This window comes from Dipodomys ordii, unplaced genomic scaffold, assembly GCF_000151885.1.
Source record: "Dipodomys ordii isolate 6190 unplaced genomic scaffold, Dord_2.0 Scaffold88, whole genome shotgun sequence".
In the NCBI taxonomy this organism is placed as follows: domain Eukaryota; kingdom Metazoa; phylum Chordata; class Mammalia; order Rodentia; family Heteromyidae; genus Dipodomys; species Dipodomys ordii.
In genome coordinates this window covers 1,493,281-1,518,801 of record NW_012267304.1, presented here as the reverse complement: position 1 = coordinate 1,518,801, position 25,521 = coordinate 1,493,281, and the positions used below count along the sequence as shown (strand labels likewise).

Sequence of the window (25,521 nt, the reverse complement as noted above, 5' to 3'; positions counted from 1 at the left end):
CAGCATAACATATTTGGATGGGTATAGGTAATTTTACTGATTACCCAGTAATTAACTGGAATGCTAAATAATCTTAAATTGTTTGTGGCTAATTTCATTTCTAGAAAATAGGGAAGTTTGATACAAAAGATTTTAAAGTGAATGATTATTGTTTATCACATTGCTCCATACATTCATCAGAAACTATGACCTCCTATCAGATATCTTAGAACAAAAATGCATGAGTAATAGAGAAATTGGAGCCAATTTCCACTATTAAATTTTCTCCCATAAAAGAACAACAACAATTGCAAGTATTCAAACTTAACTGATTACTGTGGAACTATTTTTGTTTTAACTTTGGTCTGCTTTATCAGTTTAGTACCTCACCTTGGAAAATGAATATAAGGAGTGTAAAGATTTATATGTACAGTTTTCATGGTATTTCCCTTGGTCATTAATTTTCTAGAAAACACTTGGTAAGAGCAAATTTATTTAAAAATAAAATGCCAAAAGACAGTAAAGGTTTTAAACCCGTGGTTCCATACTTTTGTAAGCCCTACAAATACCGCATGGGTCAAGAAGTCTTGTTCTTTTCTTGCCAGAATTTTCTTCTTTCTCATGCTTGCCATTTTCCAACATATTGCAAAATTAATCCTTAGGATATTATTCATTTCCATCTCCTTTTGAACTTCTTTATAAACTTACTCTTTCATAACTGAACTCTGTTGATACCAGTCATTGCATTCTATTTCTTCTTTTTAGCCTCAGAATGTAATCATTCATCATCAACCAAAATACCTACTGAGGAGTGGTAACTTCTTTTCAGGAATTATCCAGGTTAGATTAGAAGATTGGAGGCCATACTTTCTCTAAGCATTCCTTTTTTTCCTCAATGCAATTTACATTTCCTACACACCTATTGCTTTTGAGCAGTTATTATTTGCACCATTTGTGTGTGTGTGTGTGTGTGTGTGTGTGTGTGTGTGTGTGTGCGTGTGTGCACACGTGCCTATACTGTGGCTTGAACTGAGGGCCTCACAATCTCACTTGGATTTTGTCATCAAGGTTGGTACTCTAACATCTGAGCCACACCTCCACTTCTGGCTTTTTGTTAGTTTATTGGAAATAAGAGTCTCCTGGTCTTTGCTGCCTGGGCTGGTTTTGAACTGAAATCCTGAGATCTCAGCGTCCTGATTGGTTAGTGTGGGAGTCACCAGTACTTGCTTGCACCATCAATTTTTATATTTTCAGAATGTTTCATCTTAAAAAATCACTTTTAAAATGCATGCTTACATGCAGTTATGTAACAATAAACTTTCTATGAATGTATGTGAACTAACTGTAACAAGGTTTTTTTTAGATTTCCAAAAATTCATTTCTGTGTAAAGATTAAAAAATCCCACCATGAAAGCAACTGTTAGTATACATTATGTTCTAGACTAAATACTCATGATATTCATTTGGGCTCTTACTTTTAAAAATCTCTGATGAAAATTAAATTTTAAATTGCCATCTAGAAATAAATTTTATAGATAGTGTACACATTAGTTCCTGAAAATGGTAGAAAAGGTTTCTTGTCAAGTTCCCCAGCACAAGTGTGAATGCTCTGTTTTTGAGTACCTACTAGCAGTGAAAGGACACATTGTGGCCAGCCAACTCAAATTGCTACCCACGTTTAATCATTGTAAATAAAGGAAGCAGAGAGACCCATGTTATATTTTCAGAACTGGCATGCTCAATACAGAACTATTAGTTTAAAAATACGACTGAACATTCTATTTGAATGAATCCAGATTTCTATGAAAAAATAAAATGGTAAAATATACAATTGCCCACTTAAACATATACTACCCAGTTCATGCAGATTATTAATTTAGTAATTACACACAGCATTTAAGAACAACCAGAATAAGTACAACTTTATAACATTTGGAAAGCAGTTCAAAATTGATAAATTTTCATCTTGAAATACCTATAGGTTTTACAGAAGCAAAATCCCCTTTCTCAGTGGAAAAAGTACATCTATGAAATATTACATGTGTTGAACAGGACTTTTTAAAGGAGCAACTAATTATCCCACTATAAAATAAACATTTATCACTGCTAAAATTTTTCACATTGTTGGTGTATAATGCATTTTTGTAACAGCTGGGTATGGATATTCAACAGAAATACACATATTTTGGACAAAACTCATGGATCACAGGAAATAGAAAAGAGGGTAAATGAAATAATCAAAACATGTTATCTAATGCTTACCTATACATCTGAGTTTCACAATTACACAGGTTGGGCAAATTCTTAATTTTTACATAATGTGTACATTTGTTCTTGTTTATATTGGTCCAAGAACTTGGTTTCAGAACCATTTGCAAACTGTCCAAATCAAATTTGATAATCCATTGCCCTCACAGGTATCTAAGTGGAGAGAACACCACATTTGACTCACTGGCAATAATACAAAGTAGTATTCCACAATAACTACTACAGTGGGGGCACAGGTTTTACAACAAATATGAAATAGATTATAACAGAGATTTTCAGGAGTGGTGCAGTCACAGTCACTCTATGAGGGTAGATAGGTTTAGTCTATGAAATATACTCTTTGAAGTACTGGGATTAGGGATACTTCTGTGGAAGCCTTGTGAACACATTGCCAAGCAGATACTGTGTATTTACAGAGTAGTCTATTTCACAACTACAAATTGCAGATGAGAATCTCTGCACGTGCTGAGCTACTGCTAGTAAACTCGAACCATTTAGCACTTCATCTGTGAATATTGTTGTATCATTTCTTTTCATTTGTTGATACTTGCAGTCAATGCATATTTAAATTCAAACTCCAATGATGCTGAAAAACAAGTAGGAAAATGCCCACCTCTTCACATATAAAGCTTAGAGTAGGTCAAGAGATTGTTTGAAACAAAATATTCAATGTGAATTTCTTAGAAAACAATCAAATGTGCAGTTTAAGATTCCTTTTCACTTGTAAAATTTTTGAAATAAGCCACAAAGTCATAAGGCTCAATTGAAAAGTCAACCTAAAAGAATGCACAACCTATCTATTCATTTGTTTCAAAAATGCATTTTGTCTACCTACTACCTACTAATTTGTCTATAGAAGATTTGCTTGCCTAAATAAATATAAAAGCTGTGATTATGAGCTGCTGATTTAGTCTAAAGAAGTTGTCCATTATGTTGAAGAAGTTCTAAATGTTTCTATCACATTTTTTCCTTCAACTGATTTTTCTTTACTAGCCATCTTCTGATGGGAGTGCCCCAACCATTTTTCCTTTATAACTCATGATTGTTGTTACTTTATAGATCTTCTCTTTTCCACTTAAACTTAGGTCAGAAGTTTATTTAAGTCTTTAAGATTTTGTTAGTTAAAATACTATGTAAATGTTAGAGTTTTTAAAGGTATGGGGGAAATTAGGTCACCCAAACTGTAGTCTATGTGGCATCATAAAAACTTGCTTTAAAACAGAATTAAAATTTTTCAGGACAAAATCAAAACTATACATTGGAACAAGGTCCCATACTACAAAAGCAAGTCCTTTCCCCCACCCACCCTGCCCACTATTCTGGAAATGTAAACAAAATTATTTAGGTACAAAAATGATTCTTGTGCCTTTATCTTCCACTTTTCAGCACCTCAATGTTTTTAGGTTTTTCGTATTTAATATGGCAGAAGTTAAGTATGCTCATATAACTGTTCAAAGGAATTCTGTTGTTTTTTTCCACTACCAAATATCACTGGTAAAGCTAAGCTCTTTAGATGATAAAGGAAGCAGGGAATTGTTCCTAGGAAGTTCCTCAATATCCTTGGGGGAATTATTAAGGGGGAGCTGTCCATTGAGTAGTGTCAGAGGCAAATTGCAGTAAGTGTGATGGTTGGCTAAGGAAGGAACTGGCAAGGTGGTGGATGCTATATTGTGTTTATAACCTCTGCAACAATGCCTCATTTGCATTGAATCTGAATGGTGGAAATCAGGGAGATCGGCTTGAGGTGATGTCAGAGTGGCTGAGGTACTGGTCATAGCAATAGAGGGTATAGGCTGAAGTTCTCCAAAAAGTCCTTGTTCTGCAGAATCCAGAACATGGCACCGAGATAGCATGTCTTTTTTCTTGATAGGCATTTCATATACTAAGTGCTTCCAAAATTTTGAATTTAATTTGCTGCTTTTGGGTCCCTTCCACTTGATCAGGGACAGAAGTTTGATGCTGCGTTTTAGTGATTCAACTTCCTGGCAATTCACCTTTCCTTTTAACTCTGTACACTCAATCAAAATCACTTTGATTTCACCACTGACTAGCATATTATGGAGTCTGCTTTCCAGTTCGAAAATACTCCATCCCCGTCTGAGAATATAGTCTGGAGTTAGCACGATAATAAGTCTTCTGCTTTGCTCAACACATCTTGTGAGATCTTCAATGTATGCTATAAATCACAGAAAGAGAGAAAGAGTAAAACAAAGACATTGCCAGTCTTTAAAGCACAGGTTTGCAATCTAGTAGTGCAGAGATCCAGTCTTTCAATAAAGTCCATCACATTTGCTTTGCATATTCAGAAAGACAATTTCCTCCAAAATTAGAAAAATTTGAAACAACTGCTTAAATCTTTATTTTCTTTCCCCCATATCATTACTTACAGTGTTCAGTTGCCTAATATAAATTCCATCTTCTTCAGAACTTAGGTGTGAGTTTTGTTTACCTAATCCCTTAACTCAAGTCAGCCTTCCATGCTAGTACTCTAAGGGCATAAGCAATCAATGGGTCAATGAGAAGAGGATTAGTACCTAATAATAAGTGCAAAGTTGCTACAATTTACTTTGCTTTTCCTCCTTTTTTCTTTTTTTATCAATATTAAGTTTTGATTGCTAAATAGTAATTGTGCATACAGCAGCCAATTTGCCAACTGCGCAACAAATACGACAGCTATGTATACTAACCACAGGAGAGGGAATTGTGCTTTAGAGTAGTGGAAAGCTGCTTGTAGAATCATCCACCTTGTTTTCCAGAATATGTCATTTGTGACGTGAGGTCCTCTAGTATGCCTTTCAACCCCAAAGGTGGTGAAGTGGTGTGTGCTCACCAGTTGAATTGGGTTTAGCGTATTGTTACAAAGAAGGAAGGATAGAGTTCGATGTGAGAGATGGTGTAGAATAAATGATAGATGAGGAGGAGCATATAAATGGAGAAATAGTCTTTGCTCTCCTTTGTGGAGCAAATTTGAAAGTGATGTACATATGTCATGACTTGCTTCATGGTAGATAATAATTCCACTACACCTAGAATAGTTTATACCATGGCATAATATTTTATGCCAGCATGTTTCCCAAAGTCTTATTTTCCCAAAAGGGAAATGCACACATGTGTTAACAAATGGAGACTTGGACACAGGTGCTGCACCAGAAAGCTGTCTTTACTAAGTAGAGTATAAGGCCTTGTCTAATGTACAGTGCCCTCTAGCAGAAGCCATGCTTACAGAAGCATAGGAACATTTGTCACTGCAAATGTGCTGAAGATGATGCTACTTTCAATACATAATGTGGGGACACCAAACAGTCACATAGAAGCCACGTGAAAAGAGAAATTTCCTTTACAGATGGTCTCTCATTTCCAGGGTTTTATTTCTATCACTTGCCAGTAAGAAAACATTTTAAAAAACGAGCAAAAGTTTCTATACACCCTACACAAACAAGAAACTATTTAGAGGTACACACAGAATTGGCCAATTAAAACTGTTTTGTTTTGACTTAATACATTTCAGGACTTTATCATGCAGTAGTTCCATTGGCTGTGTCTGAGGGAATAATGCAGTTGCAAAGTTGGGGTGGAACCTCTTAAGGATTTTAAGTATTTTATTTTAGAGATTACGTATTCAAGGGAAAAAATCAGCGGTGAAATCTGCAAAAACAAAACAACACAAAACACAAATCACCACAAGGGTAGAAGTGGGAAATTATCATTCTGTAATGATTACTGAGAGAACTGGTGAAACAGAGTAGAAGGAAAGGTAGGAAGATTCAATAGAATGGAAAAATACTATCCCAATGTAACAGCTCTGACTCTTCAATTTCTTCCTTTCTTTCTGCTTCCAAAAAGAAAGAAGTTATGTGGGAAGCTTCATCATTAGAAGTTGGATCTGTAAGATACAGTAAAATAAACTATCATACATCTTTCCCATTTTTCTTTTCACCTTTTCTCCAAAATAAAATAAAACCAAACAAATACAAACCCCAGCATCACACTATTACTGTAGGGATCTATGAGAGTACAGTTTCTGCAGGAAAATGAAGAGTTAATAGTTAATTTCATAGAAATTATCTCTACAAAACAATTTACCAAGAGTTACTTTGACTAGTTTCCATCTCTCATTAATTTCAACTTATTATCTAATTTCAAAAAGTGCTGTGCAAACTTTGTCAGCAATCACATAAAATATACATCTGAGATCAATACTATTTCTATGTGTTAGAATGTAGTCTAAATTTATTTTAAGTATGTTTTAAAACATGGCTTTACCGACCTAAAGAAGATATTACAACTTAAATGCCCACAATCATACAAGAAGTTACCCACACACATGTGCATGCGTTTGTGCGCACACACCCACACCCACATATAAATTAATTTGATCGAGCTATCCATGTGCTAGGGCATTGGCTTTGCTAGCTGCTTTTGGAGATGCAGTAGGGAACAGAATAGGTGTTCCATTAGTATCATTCTACCAATTCAGCCATTTATTATATTTTGCCATTTGATAGAACGCAACATTTAGAGCTTCTGGGGCTTCTTAGAGGCTCATAAGTCCAAATTTACATTTGTCCCAAGAAGGACAGATCCCACTATACTCAGCTGCACAGGGTGTGGGTGTTGAAGGGAACCTTGGAGCGAGGGAGTGGTCCCTGTCTCCTGCATACTACATTGGCTGTGCTTATCCTGGCAAAACCTAGTGGAGAGCTAAGGCAACCATCCAGATAATTCCAGCTGAAAACCTGCTGTAGAAAAAAAATTTCAGAATAATCCTGGTTTACCTTACATATACATTAATCATATGCACTGGAGTTAGTCAGTCAGTACATCAAAAATTTCCCTGGGTAGACATAGCCCAAGTGTCCCAAAGTAAACACAGGCCATTTGCTTAGGCCCTGAATTTCGTGTTCCATTTCACTTGGTAAAAAACCAAGTGGAAGTTTTCAGATGTGAAGCCCACATTTCACTTCTTGGGATGGTGTTCAGCGGTTGGGCAGCAACCTCAATGTTTGAAAGCAGCTGGGGAGGTTCTTCTAAGAGCTGCCTGGCTCTAAGGAAAAGAAGGAGACTGTGCCTTTGCTCCCATATGCTGGCTCTCACTCTCTATTTTTTAAAATATATTTCCCCTCCTTTCCTTCTCTCTACCTTTTGCCTTTTCCTTTTCATTTTTCTTCTCTCCTTTTTCCTTTTACCAATCTTTTTGCTTTTGTCCTTGCTCCCTTTCTTTTCCTTTTCTGACTCTTCCCTCCTCCTTCACTCTCCCTTCTTGTCTTTGTGTTTCTTTTTATTGAGCAAAAGAACCTATTTTTATGAAAATATAAGTAAATGAAGAAGAAACAAAACAGATAGTGTTCATATTTTTAATTGCTAATCTTTAGCCAAATAATTGTTGGTCAGTTATATGAGCAATTGCCAAAATGCACCTTTGGGGGCATGCCTGTAATCTAATAACAGTGAATTGAGACCTGACCCATTAATTTTGTATGGACCATTATTTTTTATATTTTTAAAGTGTTGTTTTCTTAAAAGATGATGAATAAGAAGAATATGATGCAACAGAGACCATATGTGACCCACAAACCCTAAAATATTTACTATCTGGACCTTTACAGAGATGACTTGCCACCCTTGAATTAGAGACCAAACAGGGTGGTTAGGTTGGAAAAGTTCCAATTAAACTAAGTAGAAACAGGTATCAAGTTAAGACATTGCTGTCCATAGTGTAGCTCTGACAGGCAGTGGGGTTTGCTCTAGTAGGACTGTGGTTTTGTGGGAGACATGTTAGAAACCTTCAGAAACCTTTTTAAAAAGCTTCTTACCACAAAGAGATAATAAAGAAGCATTTAAAAATCCCTAAGTCTACAGCACATATGAATATTCACTGTCTTGTCTTAACTTATTTAAGCAAATCCAGTGACTTAGTCACAAGAACCTTTAAAAGACATTTTTCACACAAAACGTCTGTAAAGTCCCTTAAGGAAAAAAAACATTAAGTCATGCTTTCACAGATTTTGGTTTAAGTTATTTCTCATGCAAGAAAAGACCAAAGGTGGTTGTATCTGCCAGCCTTCTGTTTCTCTAAAGAAATCTGTGCAACTAAATCAGATGATCAGATATGACATAAAGCCTATATCTGAAGAATCTCCCTTATTTTAATTTTATAAGAGGCTCTATTTAGTATACATTAATTTTTCATATCATATATTCATGTGCAAAGAAACTTCTCCATTTGTCAATACTGTGAGTAGATGGAGAGTTAGGAAGATATTCTCAGAGAAAACACATAGTCAGAACACTCTCCTTGGGATGTACATTTATTAAGGAACTGAAGAAAACTTATGGAAGTACTCTCAGTATTGCTGGGAAATAAATTAATTGACAACCTAAAATCTTATTAAAACAAAGAAAATTTGGTTTCAAACTTTTTATCAGGAAGCATTTGTATAACGCAAGATTGTTCTGTATTTAACAAAGCAGAATTTGATTTAGAAAAGTTACTTGGAAATGAATTATACCACATATTAGCAAACAAAAAGGTAAAATGAAGGAGGAAATGGAGACAAAATAGAAATCAAAAGAATGACAGGTCCAAGAAAGAGCTCCTAATATGATGCATACAGGATTTCTTGTCATTATAAGGTTGGCAGAAGGACAGGGAAGAAAAAAATTCTATATTAATGAATTTCTTTGTGCCCTAGCTACTGCTTACTAACCATCTGATTTCTAAAACAAATTAACACTTTGTTGATATTTCCACTTATATCAGTGTTGTTATCATACATATATGTTATCATACATATACATATGTATATGTTAAAAGACAAATATGTAGCATGTAGACTATGGTATACTTCGTTACTTTGGTAGATTCAAATAGTAGCTTGATGTGTTTAAACTCATAGCTATATAAGGCAGCCATTAATTATAAACACACATTGTTGGAGTGAGACAGGGTACACAAAACAGTAAATTCCAGTAAATTCTGCAGAATATTAGCTATTTCAACAATGGTATTTATAAACACATAGCTTAATATTTGAAAATTAAAAAATTAAATCTATATGGGTTTCCCATATATCAAAAAGAAATGTGTTTTCATCATATATTTATGGAAAATTATTCAGCCTTATACTACTCAGATTTTAAATGATGCTTATAAACACTAACTTATTAGAATTATTATAGATTAACTATCTTTGATGATATTACTTAAGATTTTGGGGCCTTGAATATAATTCTAAAATTCTCTATGTTGTTGTCACAAAGATCAAGGTTTTCCAATTTTTATTTATCTATGAGTTTTATAAGTAGGGGTTGCTCCATGTGTGTGATATTACTTGCCTTACAAACATCTCTTTTGCAGCCTCTAAGTCCTTACTTAGGTATTTTATGAAGAATTAGCTGTATTGTACTAAATTTCTTCAGCATTAGTTTTGATTTCTTTTGTATAAGCATTCTGTTTAACTTTGAGCAGAGGTTGATCAAGTCAGTATGGACTTTCTGACACCTTGTGTATCCAGGCACTTTATTTCTTAACACCTCTTGTTTTGGAGGTTGAGTTTCTGGTAATTAGTCTTTTATTTTTGCTTTGGCTTTTCATCCATGGGTGAGTGAGCACAGACTGTACGGAATCCATATCTTCTCTCTTTCTCTTCACTTTTATCCCTTCACAGAGATGAAAGTGAATGATGGGAGAATGAGAAAGTGGAGAGTAGTAAAGAAAGTGACTGGTAAACTGTATTCCCTGTTCTCTTTTCTATCTTCCTCCCAAACATTAGAATTGTGTACAGGAAATTAATTTTCCTTAGCACAATCTTACTTGAATATGACACAAAGCTACTGGCAACTTGGAGAGTTTTTTCAGTGTTTCTTTCAATATTTTCATCTTAAATCTTATCTGTTATAAGGACTTTTTAAAAAAAATTAAATGGTTTATCTTTGAGTCCAAGATTTCCAAATTAAAACTCTTCACAGTCGATTTTAACCTCTATCACAAGATTCAATGAGAAAACTTGTCCATTTAAGTTAGTAAACTTTTGAAAGATTAGAGTTGTTTCCATTTCTCTTGTTTCTAAAATAAAGGAGATGGCCAATATATCTGATTTTATTCCACGTCAGTAAATTTCACACAATGTGTTAAATTTCCTTGGTTGTGCATGTCACCTCTGCCTCACACTTTTTAGGTCACAGACATTAGATTGCCTGGAAAAGGATTTTATTACTCCCTAAGGACAACTTACTTGAATAGTTTCCAAACTATTCAGCTATTAGAGGAAATATTGGCAATGAATACTTACAGATCCATGTACAACATTTTTTTTTGCATGCCTCACTTCAGCAGTGGACTAGGGATCATCTGACACCAGATGTATTCTCCAGTCATTTGTCATTTCATTGTCAGCACTATTGCATGACTAGTACTAAGCATTAAAGAACTGTGAGATTATACTAGTGAAGAAAGTCAAACAAATGCAAGAATGTGATTAGATATTTTAATTTTCCCCTTAAATTAGTGAAGGAATCCTAGGATTCTTTTTTTTTTTGTCATTCGTGGGGCTTGAACTCTGGGCTTGGGTGCTGTCCCTCAGCTCTTCAGCTCAAGGTGAGCACTCTACCACTTGAGCCACAGCACCACTTCCAGTTTTCTAGTGGTTTATTGGAGATAAGAGTCTCAGGAACTTTCCTTCCCGGGTTGGCTTTGAACTGCGATCCTCAGATCTCAGCCTCCTGAGTAGCTAGGATTACAGGCATGTGCCACCAGTGTCTGGCAATCCTAGGATTCTTGAGTGAAAGAAATACATGGAATATTGATTATGGAAACAAATGGAAACACAATTTTGATACCTGAGGCCAATTAATAGATATAATTTCAATAGGCACAATTAATCAAATATACACATGATAACAGGTCTTTCTCTGGTACAGTTTTGCAGGTATAACTCACATGGAGAATGATGACCTCCTAAGCTTTCCAATGAGAAGGGAAAATTGAGGTAAATGCCTGTGAAGGATTTTTTCTTCTTCACTCCACTTAGACATACTTTCATCTCAAGCTTCAGCTAGAACTGGCTCAAATTATAATTCATAATAAATATCATGCATGCATGTTGAAGCATTTTACTTGCTTTCTCATACAAGTAAACAAAAACTACAGGATTGAGTTCTTTACACTTTTTAGACTTTGAATGCTGTTTTTTTTTTTCCATCTGACCAGGGGTCCTCGGCACAAACCAATAACTTTTATATTTTTTATATTTTAAAATTTCTACAGAAACGCTGAGATAAGATAGGTCCAAGAGCCTAAATGGTACTCATCCAAAAATGTCCCCAATCTCAGGATCTCAATTGCACAGCTGGGTTCTGTTGGTCACATGTCAGCTTCAGAGCACATCTGTTCATTCCTCAAGGATCCACTAGTCCCCATGAACACAATGTGCTCTGTGTTGAGTACTTTATACCACAAAACCCAGCAGCTGCACGGGTGAGAAAATCTCTACTTCTCAAGTTTGTGTCTCTAGGCAGTTTGAGTAGGGTGTTTTCTATCTGGCTTTCTTTTGGTTGCCTGTCACTTCTGACATTCAGATGCCTGTTGGCAACAAAGTTGCTTTAACTGTTCTCAGGGACAGATGTTTCTAGTCTGGGAAGAAATAGCCATTTTTTTTTACTGGAAAGTAGGAATTCTTGCCACATTTAGGCACCCAACCTGAGAAAACATAAGGAAGATCCTGACCACAGGGCTCAAGAATGGAAAGGTAGTCCCTGCCAGGAAAATAATGTCCAGATCTGAAGACTCAGTTTGGGCATTTAGGAAAAATCTGTGCGTCAAATTTCTCAATCTCTGCTAGTTTGTAATAGCCAAAGAACAACATTTCTTAATGGGGTGTGTGGGAAAGATACAGACAACCCCAGCTCATCGTGGAAAATGATATATTTGTGTTTAAGCTTTCTGAGAACAAGAACAAGAGAGAGAGCAAGAGTGATAGAGCCAGAGAAATACAGACGCTGAGAGACACATATGGAGAGAGAGAGAGACAAAATATTCTCATGAACTTTTGAAACTGTGCATTGCAAAGTTCTTTTGTGTTAAGTGCATAAGGACCCATACCACGATAATTTTGAAACTTTAGAAGTGTTGAGACTTTTCAGTGGTAATACCACGCCAGAGATACAAAGGCAACTGAAGATACATGAAAAGTAAAGACATTAAACGTAAGTGGATTTGTGCCAAACACTTTGTTCATTTGATTCATATAAAGTTATTGTTATAGATGAAGAATGGTTTCAGGTAGTCTGTTTTTATAAGCCTCCAAGGGCCTCAATGCTAATTTTTGAAAGAAGGAGTACTCATAGGTCAACAATTTTAAATGAGATGTGAGGGAGAAACACAGTTCATAATATTGTAGCTAGGCTTTTCCCCTCCCCCATAGGAATGTGTCTATATTTATATAACATAACCTGTTAAATCTGTACCAATGGCTGCAAATACAGACCACAGAAGCTTCTTTAATAACATACATACACCAAGTCCAAAATGTTCTACTCTGTCATTCATGTGTAAATCAAGTATATTATTCATATACTTCATCGACTTCCTGAAAGTGTGCTAAAAATGCCAAGGAAAAACTCATTAATCGTGACATGGTGACTGCTCAGCTAGCTCTGAAATGTTGATGGAAAAGAAAAATTGTCAAAGGGCCTTTTTAAGAACCTCTGCAGGTTACACTCGCAAATCGGAATTCAGAGAACATGAATTTCCTCGTTCAGGAAGGAAGGATTAAAATCAAACACCCTCCAGTGGTTGCATCTAAAAACTACATAGTTGTCCCAAATGGCTTACTGTAAAAGTCTTCTTGTGTGCCACTAAATACCCAAGATCAAGTCCCTACTCAGGCTGATAGATGTACAATCTGAAAATATATTAAAATTACCTTGCATGAACTACCAAATATCTGCCCATCTTGATGATATCATTTTGTGAGATTTATATGGGACTATTTAAAAAATAATTGCCTAGGTAAAGTAGGTGAATCCTACCTAGCATCTCTTATGCAATATATTGTCATATTTAATAAAATACATAGCTTGGAGCTAGAAAATTTTGCAGTTTGTGTAAGCTTTGTACTCCATGGTCAAGGAGGATTTTCAGCTGTCTATAGTACACAAAAATGATAGTGAATTTTAAAAAAAATTCATCTTTCTTATTCTCCTGCTCACTCAGTCTTGTTCTCACTCATTCACAGTATCTATTTTATTATGTTGTAAACAGTGGCCATCTACTGAGTCTCAAGTGGATCATCTGTGTTCCATGCAATTCGTACTTCCCTTTCTTCTGTGCATAATGGTATAAAACTGTTTCTTATTTCAGAAGAAGGTTAATTATGTTGAAATTTTCAGACATGAATGTCTATATTTTTCATTAACTTGTTGGACTTCATAGAGGGTGTTTATTGTGCTGCTAAAATTTATGGACTATAATGCAGAAGAGCAGTACTATACCGAGTCATATTGAAGATGATTTCACGTATAATATTGATTTTACTTAGTTAATGATATACCTACTACTTTAAGATGATTTAGGATATTCTCATTTGAAAAATGGATTTTGATGAATTCCCATATTTAACAAGATGCTATTTGTAAAAACATAAAACTATATAGCAATGTAACGAATTAGGTAAAAATAGAAATGTATTTAAAATTTTCATCAGTAATTAATTTCTTATATTTGTTTTTCTCATCTCTAAAAATAAAATGTATACCTATATGTTTGTAAGTATTGACATTATTCTTATAAATTATACACATTTTTCTTTCAGTATAAAGATCCTGCCTACCTTACATTGACCCCATTGAAAAGATTGCCTTTCAAATGCATCACATAAAATTGACACCTTTGTTTATTTCATTCTCATCACTTCCTCTTCTCTTAACTAGCTCTACTGAAACAAAATCAATACACATCTCTGAAATACTAATGAACTTAGTTCTTCTGGAAGATGATGGTGGAGTATGAAGACAAATGAGAAACAGGACCTCATGCAGCTTATAATCTGGCTGACGAGGGAAGATATAAATAGATGGAAAGTTACAGGAGGTTATAGAACAACACAGCATGTCACAGGAGCAGAAATTTTTATAGCCAAGCAAGTAATTATACACCACAAACTCTAGAGCCTGAGAAATTATTGTGGAGTTTTCCCAAAAATGGTAACAGGAGAAGGATAAATAGGATTTTCAAAGACAGAGGAGTTCCATGAACAAAAGCATGAAGAGCAAATAATATATATCAAAGGTACAGTTTTGTTAAAGTAGAAGCTCTGAGTAGAGAAAATAGTAGGAAACAAATTTAGGAGAAAATGTGGGTGGACAACAGATTATAATGATGTTTAGATTAGGGTTATAGTTTTATCCTCTAAGAAATAACAGAGTAGATTGAGTAAGGGTGTGACAAGGATGTATTCATGATATTAAAATGGTTAGATGGATGGGAGGAAAGATAAAGAAAGTAGAGAGATAATCCTCATTGCAGCAGTAAAGTAATATGTTTTCTACCAGGATAGTGAAATTAACAATGGGAATGATGAAAGGAACACTGCATTTGGGAGGAAAACAGTATAAGTAAATGACTTTGAGACATCAGGATGAACCTTGGGAAACAAATCAATATAGAATGGTATTTTGTGTCATGAAAATGAGGAAAATTACAAGGAGAAACCAGTAAAAACCATGGTGGGAAACTTGGAGACTTCTCACATTGTAGCATTGTAATGGATCAGTAAATATCGTTTATTTTGATCCTTTCCACGCACTTTTAAGCATATATACCAATATTCACACATAAACTATATATATATATATATATATGTATGTATATATATTCTCTAGGAAAAATAATTAAAACCCAAATCTCAGTTGTGCGCATTTGTCTTCTGTCATCTTAATGACTATGGTGGACTGCTGACATTCTGAGTAAGCATTACCAATTGATTACGATCTAGCAGAATGAGAATTAACATTAAACAGACCTAAGTTTTACTCCTAATTCTACCATTTACCACTCATCTCATCTTGGACCTCAGTGAGCCTTTGTTTTCTCATCTTTAAGAGTTTAAGAGAAGGAAATATATGTCTGATATCACTCTCTTTCTCTCTCTCATTCTCTCTCTCTTTCCAGGTAATTGTAAATATTAAAGAGCATAATATATGCAAAATTATAATATATTTTCAAGTGCTGAAAATACAAGCTTTTATTTTGCAATTTCTATGTGTGTATAAATGAACATGATTACAAACTGTACAATGCTTGATAAGAAATGTACTCATTATCTTGCCCATGTAATTGTAACCCCACTGTACAGTATTTTCACAATAAAAAATAAATAAAAATTAAAAAATTAAAAATTAAAAAAGAGTTCAATCTTACCCTCTCAAAGATAGTAACAGACATACATGCAAATTAATATTAACACTTTTGTTTTCCCTCAGACATTAAAAAAACTTTGAGGGCAAAGATCTGAAGCTTAAATATGGTCCTTTTACTTTACCACATATATATTATGAACAAAGTACTCATTTTTAGCAAAAATAAAGGACATATTTTGCCTTGAAGCTGAACTTATTCTGAAAGTGCTGTAGCCAGTGGACTCATATACCTTTTTTAAATGTATTTTTATTATTTTAAGTAGTTCCACATTTCCACAAGTCAGATTATCAGTACAATGCATTTAACTCATACACCTATGTAGGTGGATTTTCCATAGATTTGTGAATGACTGACAATGCATAATACAAACAAAGGTAACTGGTAAAGATTAAAAATTACAAGTGAAATGAGAATAGGTATATGTAGGTACAGTGACAGGTGACTAACTCTGGAACTGAAACACATTGGTATTTTTTTTCCAGTCCTGGGACTTGAATCCAGGGCCTGGACACTGTCCCTGAGCTTCATTTTGCTCAAGGCTAGCACTCTACTGTACCACTTGAGCCACAGTGCCACTTAAGGCTTTTTTCAGTTTATGTGGTACTGAGGAATAGAACCCAGGACTTCATGCATGCTAGGCAAGCACTCTACCACTAAGCCACATTCCCAGCCCATATACACTGATATTTGAAGACTTATTTTTTATGGTATCTGTCCTGGAGCTTGAACTCAGGGCTAGCTCTCTACCATTTGAGCCACAACTCTAGTTCTGGCCTTTATGTGGTTAATTGGAGGTAAAAGTCTCATAAACTTTTCTGCTTGTGCTGGCTTCAAACTGTGATCCTCGGATATCAGCCTCCTGAGTAGCTAGGATTACCCAGGCTTGGACCATTAGCACCTAGAGACATTTTTTAAAAATTAAAGGGTCATGATTTTCTCAGGACACTAAGGCAATCTAATAAAAACTAACCTTAAATTACAATTTAAAGACCACAAGTAAAGTGTGAGAATGTCTTCAAAAAGTTCAATGTTCATTTCAATGTCTTCAAAGTTCAGATGTACTAAAGTCAGAATACATGCAATTGAGAAATTTGAATTTAAAAAATCTGTGAGAAAGAGTTCTCTAAATACTTGGCTCTGATGCTTGAAACATCCATAGAAGTTGCTAAAAGAAACAGAAAATTTGAAAGTACTTACTTCCACTTGGAATCAGGTCTCTTTCTGGAATGAAGAGTTTATATCCATAATGCTTTTCCAGGACATCTGGCAGTATTTCAAGAGCAAACTGCTCTTCTTCAGGATTGTCACAGTCTAAAGTATCTTGTTCCACTTTTGTGTATGAAAGATAAGCATCATATTCCTTGTTGTCTTAAAGGAGAACAACAAAGAATTGGAAATTTAGCAATATTAAAGGTCTATTATTATTTATAGGCTGGAATCGGCTCTATAGTCACTGTCTTTAATAATTGGAAAAAGTATGTCACATGCTATGTAATAGAAAATATAGTCCATTTTAACATAAATAATTCATATGATATGCACTGAAATGCTTATGCAATTGGCCACTTACAATAAGACAGAATAAAACACAGAATTATGATTTGTGAATTTGAGGGAGTCTACACATTTATGATGTTTGTGGATTTGTGCAAATGATTAACTCAGTGTGTCTAAATGCAGGACCAAATATACCAAAGTCATGGATCTGACCCTTTATGAGCCAGTTGGCTTAGCTTGGTTGCTTGGTCACAGACTATACCTTGTTTTCACAAATATGTGTATGAGATCCAAAGTGGGCTGGGCTCAGAGTGTGGAAGATTGAAATAATCCAACTTCACTCCTGGAGACACTACTCACAACACATGCCATACTTCCAGTTGGTTAGTGTCGTCATCGTCATATACAAAAAGCACTTCATTACTAAATATTAGGGACAGCAGCTGGGCTTAATACAAGTACATTGCCTGTACTGGTTCAATCCATGGCCAACTAATTTGACACAAGCTCCCAAAGAAGCCTTTGTTTCAAAATATACATCCTTCCAATACTACCAAATTAGGTTTTCCCTTCACACATTTAGTCAGGGAGTTAACTGTACTTTGTGAGTGTATTTTTTTCCTCTTTTGGTATATTGGCTCAGAGCCAGTCTCTCTAAAATGTGCCTGTATGCATACATTTTTTCTACCAAATATTAGTAAATAAAGCTACTTAAGGTATTAGTCCTTAGGTTTTAGAAGGGATGCAGGAGAAAAAAAATTATAGTAGCATTTTCAACATTCCTCTTATTTATTGAAAAATTATTGTATATCTTATTTAATTTTCTCTCTTTTTAGTTTGCTAATTGACTTATATTAGTTGTATGGGGGAATTTCACTGTTACAACTGCATACATATTTAAACTGTATTCCAATCAATTTCACCCCCTCTATCACACTCCCTGTCCTTCCTCTATTAAATAGAATCCCCCAAAACTTTCCTTGTTGCATTTCATAGTTGCTAATGATCCATTTTGACAGTATTCAACATCCTTCATCCTCCCTGCCAGCACCTCCTGCTTGTCTCCACCCACCCAGTCCTTTCCCATCCCCAATTCATCATCAGCTTTTGTTGAGTTTCTCCATGATTCTCTCATTTATATTTGTTATGTATTGTTATTCAACCTCCTTCTTTAAAAAATACTCATAAATTACTTTCATAAGGTTATGTTCATGTAGAAGTACAAATGATTGCGAATAATCCTTTTTGAAAGATTCGGATATCAGAGCTTGTTACTAAAACACATTTGATTAGGATATAAATAAAACTTAATTTAGAGAATTAAACTATTGCTCACTCCCCTATACCATGAGTGACTTTGTTCTACTTGCCCAAGGAGGTATAAACTATAGACATACAAGCTATAGATGCATAACTATAGGAGTAGGTGAGATCCCCTGACTAAATTCGCTGAAGTAGTTTTTGTGTTCTAATTCAAATAAAACTATATCCCTGATCATCCACACACAAAAAGAACTCTGTGTATTTGAAACAAGGAAGACAGCATACTACTTACTCCTCATAATGCCATATGCAAAAGGCTTCCATAAACCTTGCTGTTTCTTGGTTGCCTTGAAGCAGATTCACGGGAAGGACTGTCTGGATCATTCAGGAGATCATTTGGCTTGCAGATTGTTCACATTCCACTTTTGTATATAAAACTCCACTTGGAAGTAAGGGGGTTCGTAAGCAATGCTAATGTAATAACCTCCTGGTAATCCTAGCACTTCTGCCCTATTCCAATCAAGAGCAGGATGCACCTGCAGGCCCTTGACTTTCTCCAGCTATAATTACTCACCTGGGACTAAGAGCTGCCGATGATTCACAGCTGGAAGAATAAAATAGGCCAAAGGACAAACAGCTCTCTTTCTATGAGCAGAATACATTTCATTGTTCTTGGTGGCTATTGTTCCTGCCTCAGACTCCATGTCAGACAAGACACTTCTTGAGAGCATCAACTATTTGTATATTAATTCATTCAGCAATGATTTGTTGAGTATCTTTTATTAGCTTAGCTATCTCCAATGGCTATTAACTCTGTGATCTTCTCAGATATTCTAGACTCTTATTCTATTGCTCATCCTGTCTAAAGTATTTGCCCTCCAACAATACTTAAACTCCTTTTCTTGGTCCTATCCTTATCTACTTATATCCTGATATTAGTTCAATGATACAGTAACTTCCTCTTAGAAAAGTAGTTCTCTATATATCTCAAACCAGTTATAACCAAGAGTATCAATGTTTTGACATGTTAACATCCAACCTGTGTGAATATTAAATGTCACCTAGCATTTTATAGAGATACCACTCTTTAGAATGTGGTTGCTTCCATTTCAGCCATGTCCCTTTAAAATGAACTAAAGGTGAAGAGCTGATGCTAGTTGGCCAGAGCAGGAAGAGAGCTCTCAAAGCCACCATGTCAGATGTCCCAGAAACACTAGGATGCCAGCTAGTGAGCCAGCAATGACGCAGATGCCATAGCTTTAAAAAACGCACTTCAGCCTTATGTAGACAGCCAAGAAAATCTCATGAACAGCCACAGCTGTTGCTCACAAAGAGAAACAAGATTGATAGAGCAAAAGCAACAACATGACATAAATAAAGTTAGCAGCAAGGCCTGAAATTGTCTTAAAGGTGAAAGGCAGGTTAGTGCCATGTTTTTTCTAGGCAACATTAATGGTCCTTCCTCAGTGCTATATCATGCTGATTAAGCTCATCTGAGGACCCAGAAAATAGAGTGAAAAAACACAGATGAGTACTAGAAGGAAAGGGGTTAACATAGTCATCACCAAAACTATACTGTTCCTAATGGAGAAAGAAGTTATGAAGAAGAGCTCCATACTAGTTGTGCGAGAATTTTCTTCTTGTCACATCTGTAACAAGACTAATTTTAAACCACTTTTTCCTGTAACTATGTTGAAAACTTTGCTTCTAAAGTGTGAGTACTGGGTATTGTTGTTTTGTTCACACCTAGTCTACCTAAGAAAGTAGCAGGTATGCATATGTGTATACCACTGATCCACATGAAAAATATAAGTAAACGTATCGTGTATCACACCTGTCACATATAAGACACTTTTGTAAGTATTTAATGACTGAACAACTTAATCATTTTTGATGGGTTGCAATGAAATGAATTAAATTAAAATTAGCAAGAAGCCAACATTTGTTAGATGAATTTTATTTTATGAAACACAGATCATAACGAGGGACTGAAATCTCTGAAACAATGAAGTAAAATAAAAGTTCCTACCTTTAAAAATCAAATAATGTTAACTTTTTGAGGAATTCTCCAACTTTTTATGTTTGTTATTGTAAAAGTAGTGGTGTACAGAGGTATTACATTTACATGAATAAGGTAATGAGTACATTTCCTAGTGAGCATTGTTACCTCTTCCTTTGTTTTTCCCCTACCATTCCTTCCCTCCTCACCTCCCCAGTTTCACCCTCCTCCCCAAGTTATAAAGTTTGTTTTCAATATAGTGTCTTGTACATCATTGTGACAATGGGAAAACCTATATCCTTATTTCAGCATTTTGTTATTTCCTTTCCCCTCCCCAAATTAGAAAAAATGTATATACAAGATACAGGGCACTGACATCAAATACAATGACAACAGGGGTTATACTGTGGGGAAAGTACATAAAAAAGAAACAAAAAATACATAGTACATTTTAAATACGTTGAAAACAATAGCAAGAAAGAAAAGAACAAGTTGTGTCACTTCTTAGGGTTTATTTCACTTAACATCATCTTATATGGTTATATGTACATAGCTTTTGAACTTTTCCGCTTGTCCTTATACTAGTTATAGTAGACTTATACTAGTTATTGTAAATAAGGGAAACTATGGGACCTATGTTTCTTTGGGCTTGGCTTACATCACTTAATATGATTTTTTCCAAGTCTTTCCATATCCTAACAAATGGGATGATATCATTCTTTCTAACGGAGGCATGGGATTGCATTGTGTGTGTGTGTGTGTGTGTGTGTGTGTGTGTGTGTGTGTGTGTGTGTGTGTGTGTAAAATGCAATTATAATGTTCTTGATCCATTCATCTACTGAGGGGCATCTGGGTTGATTCCATATCTTAGCTGTGGTAAATAATGCTGCTATAAACATAGTTGTGCTGATATCTTTAGTATAGCCTTGCTTGTGATCATTTGGGTAAATGCCCCAAAGTGGGATTGCTGGGTCATAAGGGAGCTCTATGTGGAGTCTTTAGAGGAACATCCATACTACTTTCCAAAGTGGTTGAACAAGTTTACACTCCCACCAACAATGCAATAGGGTTCCTTTTTGGCCACATCCCCTCAACATCTGTTGTTATTAGAGTTCTTGGTTATAGTCATTCTTGCTGGGGTGAGGTGGACTCTCAATGTTGTTTGGATTTGCATTTCTTTTATGGCTAAATAAGTTGAGCATTTCTTCATGTGTCTATTGGCCATTCTTATTTCTTCTTCAGAGAAATTTCTATTTAAGTCTTTAGCTCACTTATTTATTGGAAAGTTGTTTGGGGATTTGTTGTTGGGAGATTTAATTTTTTAAATTCTTAGTATATTTTAGATATGAGATCCTTGTCAGTTGTATGGCTAGTGAAGATCTTCATTCAATCCGTGGGCTTTCTATTGATCTTACTAGCTATGTCCTTTGACATGCAGAAACTCTGTAATTTCATGCAATCCCTTTTGGCCAACCTTTCTTTGATTTGTTGTATTTCTGGGTCTTTATTAAGAAAATTTCGGCCTGTACCAAGGAGCCCTAGAATTTCTCCTATTTCTTCCTGTAATGTTTTCAGGGTGTCTGCTTTGACTTCGAGGTCTCTGATCAATTTGGAGTTGATTCTGGTGCAGGTTTATTGATGAGAATTTAGCTTTAATTTTCTACAGGTATTTAATCAATTTTGCCAGCACCATTTGCTGAAGAGGCTGTCTTTCTTCCATTCTATATTTTTAGCTCCCTTGCTGAAGATTATGTGGTTATAGATCTGTGGGTTCATTTCTGGGTCTTAAGTTCTATTCCATTGGTCCTGAGGTCTGTTCTTGTGCCAGTACCAAGCTGTTTTGACCACTATGGCTTTGTAGTAGAGTTTGAAATTTGGTATTAATATTCCTCCAGCACTGTTCTTTCTGCTAAGGATTGTTTTTGCTATTCAGGGTCTTTTATTGTTCCATATAAATTTTTGGGTTCCTTCTATTTCATTTAAGAAAGAGGTTGGAATATTAATAAGTATTACATTGAATTTGTAGATAGCCTTTGGCAGTATTGCCATTTTCCCATTGTTGATCCTCCCAATCCAGGAGCATGGGAGGTTTTTTCACTTCTTAGTTCTGCCTTAATTTCCTTTTTTAGGTTTTTAAAGTTTTCATTGTAGCGTTCCTTCAATTCTTTAGTTACGTTAACTGCTAGGTATTTTATTTTTTGTGGGGATATTATAAAAGGAGTTGTTTTCCTGATTTCAGCCGTGCTCTTCTCATTGTTGGCATACAGAAAAGCCATTGATTTTTGAGGGTTAATTTTATACCCTGCTACTTTGCCAAAATTTCAAATCAGTTGGCGTAATTTGGGAGTGGAATCCATGGGGTTCTTTAAATACAAGTTCATGTCATCTGCAAAGAGGGAGAGTTTTAGTTCATTTTTCCCTATTTGGATCTCTTTTATGTTTGCATCTTTTCTTATTGGTGTAGCTAGCCATTCTACTGCTAAATTGAAGAGAACTGGAGAGAGTGGACATTCTTGTCTCGTTCCTGAGTTAAGAGAAAATGGATTTAGGGCTGGGAAGGTGGCTCAGTGGTAGAGCACTTGCCTTGCATGCATGAAGCCCTGGGTCTGATTCCTCAGTACCACATAAGCAAAAAGAAAAAAGCCGGAAGTGGGGCTGTGGCTCAAGTGGTAGAGTGCTAGTCTTGAGCTGAAGAGCTAAGGGACAGTGCCCAGGCCCAGAGTTCAGGCCCCATGATCAGACCCCCTGCCCCAAAAAAAGAAACCTGGCTTTAGCTTTTCACCATTAAGTATAATGCTGGTTGTAGGTTTGTCATACACAGCCTTTATTATATTGAGTAATGTGCCATGGATTCCTAGTTTTTCCAGAGCTTTCATCATAAAGGGGTTTTGGATCTTGTCAAATGCAAAAGGCAAATAATTTTTATAAAAATATACACAAACTGTCATGATACAGGCTAAGAGAAAATATGAATAAAGAGTATATGAGTTAAATTAAAATATGCTTATGAGACAAAAATATTTTACTGAAGTAATGGAAAATTTGTTAGCTCATATGGTGACCTTTGATATCATATAATTGAATATTATCTAAAATAATTTCAAAACTCTGTTGTAAATCTCTGGTTCATACTAGCTGATGTTTTAGTAATCTTTTCAACTACTACAGAGGTCAGGTAATGAAGGTTTAAGGTTCCATGAAAAAATATAGTATATGCTAAGTATCCTTCCCATTAGAAATTATTGAAGTAACTTCTACCATATATTATATCCTCCAATGAGTTTTGAATATATATAATCTAACTTTTAATGCTCTATAGTATGAATAATTTCGGGCTACATGGAGATGTAAAATAGCATTTTTAATTAAAATTTTATTGTAAAAGTGATGTACAGAGGGGTTGCAGTTATATGTCAGGTAGCGAGTACATTTCTGTTTGAACAGTATCACCTTGTCCTTTGTTTTCTTCCAGTTTTTTTCCCTCACAGCCCCCCTCATAGAAATTGTATAATTCATTTTCAACATAGTGTCTATTGAGTATGACTGCTGAATTAGTTCACCTTTCCCCCACCAATTTTATCTTTCCCCTTAGTCAAATCCAATAAACTTTCACATAAGACAAAAGGTACAGAAATCAAAAACAGCAAGAAAAGGGAGAAAAAGAACAAAGAAACAAAAACACAAAAAGTAAACTTAAAAAACCCTCTTGTTTTAATTTCACAAATTTCATTACAATGAACATCACTTTATATGATCCCATGCACGGAGCTATCAAGCCTTTGTGATCCTCTCCTAAGAATTTCCTCCTTTAGTCTCATTGTGTGAATGTTTAGAGTCCTGTTTAACTTATCATATCCACATGCAATTATTTTCTGTCTTTCACTATCCATTAATAGACACATTATAATTACTACAAATGAGGGAAACCATGCAACCTGTGTTCCTTTGGGTCTGGCTTACTTCGTGTAATATAATTTTTCCAAGTTATTCCATTTGCTTAGAATAGGACAATATCATTCTTTCTGATGGAAGCTTAGAATTCCATTATGTACATATACATTTTCTTCATCCATTTGTCCACTGAGGAGCATCTGGACTGATTCAATATCTTGGCTATAGTAAACAATGCTGTGATGAACATAATTCTGCTGGTAACGTTAGTGTTGCCTGGTTTGTGGTCATTTAGATAAATGCCCAGGAATGGGATTGTTGGGTCATAGAGGAGTTCTATGTTGAGTCTTTTAAGGAACCTCCATACTGCTTTCCAGAATGGGTGAACAAGTTTACATTCCTACCAGCAGTGTAGTAGCATTCCCTTTTGGCCATATCCCCTTGATAATGTCCATTCTAACTGGGGTGAGTTGGAATCTCATGTTGTTTTGATTTGCATTTCTTTTATGGCCAGAGATGTTCAACATCACTTCATGTGTCTTTTGGCCATTCTTACTTCTGAGAATTCTCTCTTTAAGCCTTTAGACCATTTACTAATTGGGTCGATGTTTCTTTGGTGATCATTTTTGGGGGTTTAATTTTTTAAGCTCGAAGTATATTTTAGATATGAGGTCCTTGTTTGATGCATAGCTAGTAAAGATATTCTTTCATTCGGTAGGCTTTCTATTTATCTTTCTAACTATGTCCTTATCCATGAAGAAACTCTTCAGTTTGATGTAATCCCATTTATACAGTCTTCCTTTGATTTTTTTGTGATACTGGATCTTGCTCAGGAAGTTTCAACCCATGCCTAGGAGCCCTAGTGTTTCCCCTACCCCTTACTGTAATTTTTTCATGGTATCAGGCCCTACATTGAGGTCTTTGATCCATTTGGAATTGATTGTGGTGCAAGGTGATATATAAGGATCTAACTTCAGTTTTCTGCATGTGTATAGCCAATTCTGCCAGCACCATTTATTGAAGATGCTGTCTTTCTTCCATCCTGTATTTCTGGCTCCCATATACAATATTATGTGGCTAATTTCCTCTTAACTCAGGAACAAGACAAGGATGCCCACTCTCTCCACTTCTCTTCAATCTAGTATTAGAATGCCTAGCTACAGCAATAAGACAAGATGCAGACATAAAGGGGATCCAAATAGGGAAA

The 25,521-nt window shown here is 35.3% G+C and overlaps 1 protein-coding gene across 1 annotated transcript in view; it reads right to left on the bottom strand.

The window, feature by feature from the left end:
• Positions 1-3,431: 3,431 nt before the first annotated feature.
• Il1rapl2 (interleukin 1 receptor accessory protein-like 2) overlaps positions 3,432-25,521 on the bottom strand; it is a 1,034,228-nt gene continuing 1,012,138 nt past the window's right edge. The window contains exons 9-10 of the mRNA XM_013025880.1: positions 16,862-17,032; positions 3,432-4,423 (exon numbers count right to left, since the gene is read on the bottom strand). Coding sequence (XP_012881334.1) covers positions 3,726-4,423; positions 16,862-17,032 — 869 coding nt within the window. The 3' untranslated portion in view covers positions 3,432-3,725. The remainder of the gene's footprint in view (positions 4,424-16,861; positions 17,033-25,521) is intronic.